Source organism: Berghia stephanieae, chromosome 2 (genome assembly GCF_034508935.2).
Source record: "Berghia stephanieae isolate SIO BIC M18660-M18661 chromosome 2, UCSD_Bste_1.3, whole genome shotgun sequence".
In the NCBI taxonomy this organism is placed as follows: domain Eukaryota; kingdom Metazoa; phylum Mollusca; class Gastropoda; order Nudibranchia; family Aeolidiidae; genus Berghia; species Berghia stephanieae.
Window position 1 is genome coordinate 123,338,867 of NC_088361.1, and position 11,283 is coordinate 123,350,149.

General features: G+C 35.5%; 1 protein-coding gene across 1 annotated transcript in view; it reads right to left on the bottom strand.

Annotated features, from left to right (window-relative positions):
- Nucleotides 1-8,421: 8,421 nt before the first annotated feature.
- Nucleotides 8,422-11,283, bottom strand: part of LOC144966489 (uncharacterized) — a 9,740-nt gene continuing 6,878 nt past the window's right edge. The window contains exon 3 of the mRNA XM_078903094.1: nt 8,422-11,283. This exon is cut by the window's right edge and continues 178 nt beyond it. Within this exon, the coding sequence (XP_078759220.1) occupies nt 11,118-11,283 (166 nt within the window). The 3' untranslated portion in view covers nt 8,422-11,117.

Sequence of the window (11,283 nt, forward strand, 5' to 3'; positions counted from 1 at the left end):
ACCAATAAATACCTAGTCTAACCTTGCTGAAGGCAAATCGCCGTCCTGCGTATGTCATTCGTTCGTGGCCAACCGCCGTTCAAGTGTTCAAGTACAGCGTGTCGGATTAACATTATCCGAAATTGCTGATCACCAGAGGTCAGCCCTCACACTCACTAATCAAGTTCAGCTATGTGGTCTTGTGGTATGACACTCGCTTTCGGATCGGAAGGTCCTGGGTTCGATCCTCGCTCGGCGCATAGTTGAGTTCTTGGAGAAGGGTCTTTACTCACATTCTCTCACCGCACTCAGGTGTAAAATGAATACCTGGCCGTTAACAGCCTTGTCTCTGTCCGAAAAAATTATAATATCGCCTAACAGGCGTCATGTCCCGTCCTAAATGCTAAATGTTGCTGTTGGCCAGGGACCCCTTGTAAAGCGCTTTGAGCACATTTAGTGGATATTGCTCTATATAAAAAAAATTATTTAAAAAAAAGTTCAATAACGCAGTCGTCAGTCGGCACGGTGGTTTTCATTCCTCCAATGCATATGTAAAGGATTTTCTGGATGTCAACATTCAGTTTTGACCAGTTAACTGACGTACTCTGGAAATAATATATGTATTAAAAATTTTGACCAGAAAACTCGTCCTCCAATCCAATATCGATCGATTAAAATGACCCCGCATCTTGGTAAAAACTCTCAAAACTTTGACTTCTTGAAATCCCGGTTTGATAGTTTGTTGCCAAGATGACGAGTTTTCTGGCCAAATTTGTAAATATAGATAGAACAAAGATGACGTCACTCAAGCCTTTGTTATTGTATTTTGCCATCCGCGTTTGTGAGTGATTCTCACTAAACTGTATTAACTAGACTATAAAAGTTCATGGTTACACATAGTTTTGTGTGTTGGTCCGTTACACTTCTGGATGGCAATGTTGTGAACTTCTTAGCCAAGTGCATACTATCTATATGTAAGCTACATGTTTTTTCCCGGGGTACCGATAGCTCAGTTGGTAGAGCACTCGATTCACACGCAAAGGGACCATGATCGATCCCGGGAGCATTCGAGCTTTTTTCTGACCCATCTGTCCATCCAGCAGTGATCGGGGTCGCTGGGTCTATGAGTACTTTGAGATAGACTAGCGTCCTATCCAAAGGATAGTAAACAATTGCTATTGTCCGTTTCACGCGATAGAAACCGGGATAAACTCCGGTTCCATGGGCCAGTTGTGTGAAGGACTACTTCAGTGAAAGGCAGTTGACTGGTTAAATGAGATGAAACCCACCAAAACAGCATCAACTCGGAGTTTGACCGTAGCCATCGTAAAGTTATAGCTTGACGCTGACCAAAAAATGACGTCAAAAGGCCAGTTTTTTTGCCACAAAAGAAAACAAATCGTGAGTTGTATTCAATAGTTCAACCAATGAAATAACTTGTTTCCTTGAGCTCTACTAACGACAACTCACTAGACGCTACACAAACCTAAAAAATGACTTCAAACTGCCAGTCCTAGAGGGTTCTAGTGTCAGGCTATAGATAGTTCGAAGTTGACGTCACTCAGATCTTTGTTATTGTTTTTTGCCATCCGCGTTTATGAGTAATTCTCACTAAACTGTATTAACCTGACTATAAACGATCATGGTTACACAACGTTTTGTGTGTTGGTCCGTTATACTTCCGGATGGCAATGTTGTGAACTCCTAAGCCAAGCGCATACTATCTATATGTTAACGATGGCTACGGTTTGACACTCTCATCTTTTTAAAATTATTATTTAAGTAATGGGATTTTATGACGCTTATGACACTCTTTGCTCACGTCAACGTCAAAATAAGATCTACCTAGGCGACATGGCTGAGTGGATAAAGCTTGCACTAATACCTGGATGACTCTTTGACCATCTCCGTGTCGGTATCTCATTGTTTCCTTGAGCAAAGAAACTTAGCCCTCTATTATTATTATCTCCTCACTTTGTAGTGTTGAGTTTTCTCGGTATTTAAAAAAAAGGGATCTACGTATTTTAAGGTCAAATTTCTCTTTGAGATCAACAGGAATTTTATAATTCTATTTATGAATATAAAATACAAAATAAAAAGAAAAAAAAAGCCAAAAATTCCCATTAAAGCCTTTAAAGTCAAACGTATTCTGTTGGACAATGACAGAACAGTTATTTTAATTTTGATCAGAAAAACGTTAATATCCAATATATTTGGCCCAACGCCTTAATATGGTAAGATGTCGGGGAGTTTCAGATGTCGAAAAATGATCAGACATGATATTTTACTAAATTTTTTTTTCCTCTCACTCTAAGCTACTGTGTTGAAGACATCAAATAAACTTGATTAAGATGTAATATTTTTGATGATGATGAGAATGATAATCTTATACTAATAGACGTCTGATCGCGTGACCTAAAAGTAATTAATGCTTAAAGGATATTTTATAGGACATTGAAAAATTCTTCTAAGTTTTGAGATAGTTACAAATACCTAGAAAGATGTTTGTGGACGTAATTTCCACTGATAAAATCATATTTTAGACTTTAGAATACTTTTGTTTTGGGATAGAACACGTGTCATAATTTTATAATAACATTAATAAAATATAATAATAATAATAATAATAATAATAATAATAATAATAATAATAATAATAATAATGATGATGTTGATGATGATAATGATGATGATGGTCATGATGATGATAATAATAACATTAATAATAAAATGTTACAATAACATTAACAATAAATATGATACGTAAATGAATAATAAATAGATAAAATAAATTCATAGGTTATCAAATAAATAAATAGATTAATAAATAAGTCAATAAAAGTTAAGGCCCACCGAAGATAAATAAATCGTGATATCTAGTGCAAGATTTATTTCCTCGTTTATCACTCCCATGGCTCTCGTTAAGGGCTGGGAATCAATCATCTTATAGCATAATTTGTCTTATGTTATCAGTCTCACTGGATGGAGGAAGATCGATAGGGAGCTGATGACTTCTGGATCCACAAACTCTTTTATGGCTACGGTTTGTTTAGGTTGTGTGTGTGTGTGTGTGTGTGTGTGTGTGTGTGTGTGTGTGTGTGTGTGTGTGTGTGGCTTGTTGATGTTTCTTGTGTCAATAGAAGCTTGAAATGCTGTAAATCAGCTGCGATGAAAAAATGTAGATGAAATTGTCTGTAGTAAACGTTATCACGGGGCAGATAATTGTTCATATTTAATAATAATAATAATAATAATAATAATAATAATAATAATAATAATAATAATAATAATAATAATAATAATAATAATAATAATAATAATAATAATAATAATAATATATAAAAAGATAGATAATTGTGAAGCTTTCGAAAACAAAAGTGATGGAAAGGAAAGAGAGGAAGGAGTTGGGGAGAGCAATATTGAAAATAAAAAAGGAGAGAGAGAGAGAGAGAGAGAGAGAGAGAGAGAGAGAGAGAGAGAGAGAGAGAGAGAGAGAGAGAGAGAGGGGGGATTTGTAACGGGGATGAGTGAGATAGATGCGCTTCTTGAGGGAGACAAATGCAAAAAAGCGATTAAAAGAGAAAGGGAGAAGCGAGAATGCGACACACACACACACACACACACACACAGAGAGAGAGAGAGAGAGAGAGAGAGAGAGAGAGAGAGAGAGAGAGAGAGAGAGAGAGAGAGAGAGAGAGACTGGAGACGGGAAATGGTAAGTCACAGAATTGGGCCTTTGGAGTGGTGATCTGCGTTTTTAATGTTTGAGCCTTCCTCTCTCTTCCACCCCCACCCCCCTTCGCCCCTTCCCATTTTTTTTGGTTTGAATAGAGAATTGGCTTGTTTCTTTTTCTTTGAGTATACCAGTAATGGTTTAAACAAAATAAGAAATAAGACCCCCTTTATTGGTTTTGTAATTATTAATTTACATAGCGTAGATATATCCACTTAAGAGATCGAAGGTTCACATGCAATTTGGACCATCTGAGAATGTAATCAAACAAATATTAAAATCAATTATGTAATTTATTCCTAGAAAACTATTAACAGTTGAAAAGAGTGGAGAGGCTTTATGATGTTTCTCTACGTAACAAAAAGATTTTAGTAAAATATCATAAATCATACATTTGCACCAATTCAGAAATATATGAGAGTGAAATCTGTTGATGGTGCCAGGCTATGCAGATATTTAAAAATAAAACCCCAAATTTTGAATTTCGTCTTATCTTTCTCAGGAGGTCACTGTAGGAGATGACATAATTTGCGTATTTGTATTCGGGCTATTTTTCTTTTTTATAATTTTCATCTTTTAAAAATTGACACAACAATCAATCATGCAAACCTACTTTGTATTCTTTGCAGATATTATATGAAGAGGGATACCAGAAGGTAAAGGATTCCATAGTCAAAATAAATTAAAATTAATGGATAGCCGTCCTATGATGTACTTCTGTATAGCACAGGAGCAAGAACACCATGTTATTGCTCCGCCGGGTATAATGCACTTCTGCATATGACACAAGAGCAGTGTTAGCCATAAGGCCCATTGAGTCTGTTTCGTTAAATGGATGAGCGCGTGCTAAACTTTGAAGGACGCTATTCTATAGAAGAAGAAAGACGCTAGTCTATAGAAAAATACTCTCCGTCAGATCTATCAGACCCATCATTCCAATTGCTACTGTGTTAACAAGCAGGTCCAAAAAAAAAAAAAAAATTAAAAGTAGCTGACATAACCCAGACTAGAAATCTGTTCGTTTGTGAGTTTAGTCAATTAGTCTATCTATCAGGACCGCCATTTTTATGAAATTGTATTACACACATCCAGTTGTATAAGGCCAAACTATGGTTAAGTACACCCAGTCATTTATTGAGTGAAAAGGACGTAAAGGAAACGTAATTATTGTTGCTTCTTATGTTGATATATCAGCGAATTGGCCTGACAGGCCATCTCTCGCGTTGAAGCCAGTTTATCTGTCTGGGCATCGTGCCCCAATTCGGAGATCGGGATTTCCCTGTCCATTTTATCGTTACAACATCACAACAAACTGCCCCTTTTCTTTATTTTCTACAGATTTACGTCACAGCGATAAAATACGAACTCTTGTCTGGGAATCTTTTTCCACGTCGCAAAACGAAAACAAGGAATACGATTTCGCGGGCCCAATTTCCAGATAAGTACATTCCCTAACACAACAATTCCGATCAACCGCAGACATTTTTACATTAATTTTCATCAGTCTTGCGTACACATAGGTCGAGAGTTAACCTTTCGTGGTGAGAAAATTGCGATTTGTTTGCTCTATGTCAGATTTATTTATCTTGACACAATATATTCATTTGTCTGGGATAGGATTTATCAACAATCAAATAAACATCCCTAACCCCCCCCCCCCCCCCCACCCCCCTCCCTTCCCGCATCTTTAATAAAATTCACGTCATTTGATATTTACTGGTCTCTACGACAAAAATAGTTTTTGTTTATTGTATTCTGTAAGTTAAATTTTTTTACCTCATTGCCCGATTTTTAAAACATTTATTTCTTATTTTATCTTTTTTTTCTTCTTCTTCTTTAGCTCTACAAAAGAGAATGTTAGTGATTGTAACTTGGTAGTTATAAAAAAGTAAACCCCAAAACCTTGCCTTCACCTTATTTTGCCAACTTAGTGATTTTGCTCAGGTTTTAAAAAAAGGCTTGAGCTTATATATAGGGTATATACACTACACAATCTAACAGTAACATTGAACATTACTTTTGGACAGTACATGGTTACAGAGTTTTTTGTGTTGGTCCGTTATACTTCCGGATGGCAATGTTGTCAGCTTCATAGCCAAGCGCATACTGTCTATACCACAATAGTACAAAATCTCGAAAGGACCAGGGCAAAGTGGAAGACGCCTGGTATTTGACACAATCTCAAATTATACAATCACATTTAGATGTAAATATATTGTTGACGAGAGAAAAAAATTTTTAATGTGAGAAAACGCTTAATATTGACATTTGACCGCCCCTTTTTCGTTTCGATGAAAGATTCCAGTCAAGTATCTGTTCTCATTCTTAGACAAGGTCTGAGAGCAATGTTTAATTATTTCGTCACGCGATGTCTATAACTGACGTAATACTTTTCTCGTTTTATGAGAATAAAGCGATAGTGAGCATGTTCATATACCGGTTGGTTGACAATGGACCACAATTTTCAGGCATTTGTTCTGTTTTCTTGTGTAAGACATATTACATACATAACCATAGTTTCAGACCAAGTCTGATAAGTACTTATGTACAGTCAATGGCATAATGTATCGAGTAAAACGGAATCTTGGTTTCACTATGACATATTTGAGCAATAAACCAAACATCAGCATCAGCACGATCTTCTTCTTCCTCCTCCTCTTCCCCCTCTTTCTCCTACTTATAATCATCATCATCATCGTCCTCGTCGTCGTCGTTGTCATAATCATCATCGTCATCATCACGGCCATCACCACCAACACCACGACCACAATTACCTCATCATCATCATCATCATCATCACCATCATCATCATCACCACCACCACCATCATCATCATCATCATCATCATCATCATCATCATCAAACCCACAACTTTTGTACAACATAAATAATAATATGCTTATCATATAATTTAATTTACACTGCCAGGCCCTCTAACAGTGAAGGGACATAATCAGATTATATTGGCCATTCAGGAACTACGTGCTATTCTGCATGTTTCTCTTTCAGCCTCTTTGACTTGGAGAAATCAATTTAAATGTATTCAGAAGCCATCTCTCCCAACATTCACTCACGTGTCATTTATTCATCTGGAACTTTCCCTCCCCTCAAATTGTAATTTACATCTTCATCGATGTCTTTATTCATTATTTTCCCAGCAAACTGAGTTTCGATTTTGCGAGAGTTGCTTTTAATTTTTGGATTGAAATGAAATGACGATTTTTTTCTAGTGTTGTTTTCCCCCTAGTGTAAATGTTGCTGCTCGAAGCTAGAAGAAATAAATAATAATGTGAAATTGAATGTAAGCTTCAATTTAATTACAAAAACAGATCAAATGAACGTTTCGGGTCTCCCCTTTATCAACATAACAGGATGAATGAATTACCAAGAGTCCTTTCTCGTTTGGATACTCTTTTTAAATAAGCAAACGAGGAGATGAAAAATAGGAAGGTAAAATCCTTTTATATTGAGCATTTTCTTTTTGGTTTTTGTTGTTGTTGTCGTTGTTGTGTATTTGTAATTTCACTATGCTTAATGCGCTGAAAATAGGATTGAGCTTTCATAGAGCTCAATATTTTTTTAATGCGCTCAAATCACTTTATAAGAGGTTCCAATCCGGCAGAAACATTTGTAACGCAATAGAAGCATGACGCTGCAAGGCGCTAGTACAGTTTTATTTTCAACAGGGACAACGCTGTTACCGGCCAGGTACTCATTATATGCATGAGTTCGACGAGATAATTTGAGTAAAGAGTACTCATCTTTGTGCTGCCTCAGTGGGGCTCAAACCAGAGGCCTACAGGTAATAAAGGAGAGTGCAATACCACAAGACCACACAGTTGCAATGATTTGATTTTTCCTCCACTTGTATAGATCGGACTTCCCAAACACCGTTTTTTTTTTCTTTCTTTCTTTTTTAAAAAATGTTCTAGAGAGATCTTCAGATTTGATACATGATGATACGACTATTGGACACAAACGCTTTCACAACTAACTTCTGTGAAAAAAGTTGGGTTTAACCAATTTTGATAGTTTGTGAATCATCTTAATTTGTCATCGTTGTAAAGTAAAGTGTTTTTGGTCTGCTGATTTGGACTTTTGAAAAGTTGAGGATAAAAAATACAATGTTATGAGTTGAGAATGTTAAAGAGCTTTCGCGGACAGTCAGATTTACTTCCAGTTTTTGTTAATGAAAGGAACCCTCACATTTATAATTTCTACCTTCCAGTTTTCTCCAAAGGATAAACCTATCAAAAAGCTATGTGTTTTACAATGTTATATAAATTGTCCTTTGCTTCACCCCACCCATCACCTTGATTATCACCATACACCGAACACTAAATTGTAGAAAAAAACCCCTGCAAAGTCTCGAGGACATCACCAGGACCGCCAAGTTCATACACTGAAATAAATAACAATATTACTGCCGTATTCTGGAGAAAAAAAATACATTAAAAATTTTGGTCAGAAAACAGGTTCTCCAAATATTGGTCGAATATTTGAGGGACGAGTCTGCTAGCCACAATTTTTAAAACGTAAATTTCTTTTTTCGAAGTGCGGCAGAATACAAGCGACCATCGGTGACGTGGATTATTGCCACAAAATTGATTTTTTGATGAAGACTGATTTTGGTCTTACTCCAATGTTTATTTTACGATCGTGCTTGTCTCAAGCAATGAAAAGCTATCAATCATCAAGATGTAAACACATTTTTATCAATCAAAGTCATGTATTTCATTTATTTACCTTGTTGTTTTAAAGATTTATTAAAGATCTTCGTAATGCATCAAGAAAAACAATAAGACATATCGTTTGAGGGACGAGTCTGCTAGCCACAATTTTTAAAACGTAAATTTCTTTTTTCGAAGTGCGGCAGAATACAAGCGACCATCGGTGACGTGGATTATTGCCACAAAATTGATTTTTTGATGAAGACTGATTTTGGTCTTACTCCAATGTTTATTTTACGATCGTGCTTGTCTCAAGCAATGAAAAGCTATCAATCATCAAGATGTAAACACATTTTTATCAATCAAAGTCATGTATTTCATTTATTTACCTTGTTGTTTTAAAGATTTATTAAAGATCTTCGTAATGCATCAAGAAAAACAATAAGACATATCGTAACAAAAAGACAGTCACGTTTGCCACTTTGTTGTCAGTATGCGTGTTACCGGCCCCGTTTTAACCCTTACAAGTGTATGTAAAGAGCCTTCTTTGTGCATGAAGAATCTAAATCATGGAAAAGTGATGATTTAAGTTTTTTAAAAACAACAAACACGAGTTACAGAAGAATGATTGAGTCATATTATTAATCGAACTCCTTATATATTTATTATTTACTGTGAGCGACACATGGTGAATAAAGTCGCTTTTGTCATTCATCACTTCGGAATCCATGGAGTTGGAAGTTCGTTTGCTTAATTTCCGTCCGACAGATTGGCGTGGTATTTTGTATGCGGTCTTAATTTTAAAAATATGTCGTCAATCTAAAAGATGAAATCTGTATCTTCATCGGTTATTGTGCAATCGCAAATTCCTTTGATGATGCAATGTTATCATTTAATCACCCTAGAATGGCAGAATTTTACCACGATGATGCATAACCTGACATTATGTTGTTTATTTTCAGTTATGTAGCACATTACTTCTCTTATAGATGGTCAATGAACGTAGAACTCCACACCCTCATTCCTTGTTTCAATCTATCTTTTCTATATTTTAGGTGTAACATTGATAGTTTCAAATCTGTGAAATGGACATCCTCGTTTGGCTACATTTTCCGAAATACGTCACGTTTGCACTTTTGCCGAGATTCCAACCTACTATTAATCACGTGATTCACAATGTGCACACATGATGTCATATACACTTTAAATATTTTTAAAATGTAGCTATTGAGATCGAAGCATGTGTGCACAATTATGGTTGTTTGCTTTGAGAATCGTAGAGAATATAGCCTTGGGTGCATAATTTTAAATATATACTCTGTCCTCGTAAATGTTGACTCTATCCGTTCTTGCTAATCAAAGGTAATGAATGGACCATTCTGTTCATCGGTCAGTATCAAGCACAAGAATGCATTTTAGACATTTGTAAGCGGCAGTATTTGGAGATCCAGTTACAAACAGTAAATGAAAAATAAACATGAATAGACTAGTGATGTAGCGTATTGTCATGACGGGTTATCAGGGCATCAGTCCAATATACAAAATTATCCAACACAAAATTTCAAACTCAAAACAAATGCGATGAATCTCAAAATACTTCACGTCAACATAATAAAAAGTGTGATTTATACCATAACATAATTCTCCATGCGTAGAATTGGACACAATCTATTTTTGTAGTCATGTGACATTTGGGACATTTTTCAAAATGAAATTATATAACATATTCTACCTCTAATAACTTTCCCCAAAATCAAAGTTTAACACGATTCGGCATTTAACTATCAATAATATTACCAAAAAAAAAAAGATATCATCTGATGAATAGTTTTCTTCATCGTATAGTCAGCATGTAAGTTTTTGAAGGGAATTGCATAAGCTATACTATACTATCCTATCTAATCATATCCATAAGATGAGCCATTTGAGAAAAAACAAACTTCCAAGCACTTTCTATTTTTTAAAGATATTTTTTCATGTTTCAAATCGGCCTCTCTGATTTATCAATCTTTCATTCACGAAACTACACATAAAGGGAAGAAAATAGAGATATCGTGTTGTCTGCCTCGCTCTCCTTCCATTTTAAAGAAAATAGAAACAAACTTGAAAAAAAATACAATCAACGTTGGCATTCAAATAACAAAACTGATCTGAACTCATGTAGGCACCAATGGTAATGATACACATTTCATTAAAAGCACTCTGGGAAATATTTACATTATAAACAATACTCACGTGCAATCAGTTTTTATATCATGTGTCGTTAACGACACGAATCAATCTATATTTCTATGCAACAGCCAATTTTTAGCTTTTTTTATACTTAAAATTATCAATAATTAATTTTACCAATGTTTCTTGTTTTGTGAAACTTCAGTGATATAAAAAATATAATTTAACCATATTTGCTCAAAGATGATCCTTTTCAATGCACCGGGCTCACTATGCTTACATAACATGCAAAACAAACCATTGATAAATGTCACTTTCTGTATTCAACAGGTAAGCACTGTTTCTATCTTCCATAAATGCACCTTGTATAAAAGCAAGACAACGCTCACTGAATTCACCACGGGAAAACACAAATCTTGCAAAGCAAATAATAGGAGATTTTTGTTTTTGAGCACATTGATTTTTGAAAGGAAAAACAGCACTTGGCAAAATGCTATAACTATACCACTGGTCAATGTAACGCATACAATATTGATTGTTTAACAGGTTAAATCACATTGTCATCAAGATTTGGAGGTTGAGTATTTGAAAGTATATTTAATATCTGGTAGATGAGTGGGCAACTTATTGGATGGAATGTGGGCGTCACAATCCGCGAGCCACTGCTGGATGCGGTCGTCACTGGGAACAGGCGCTTTATAGTGGGACAAAGTCTCCTCCGTTAAGGCT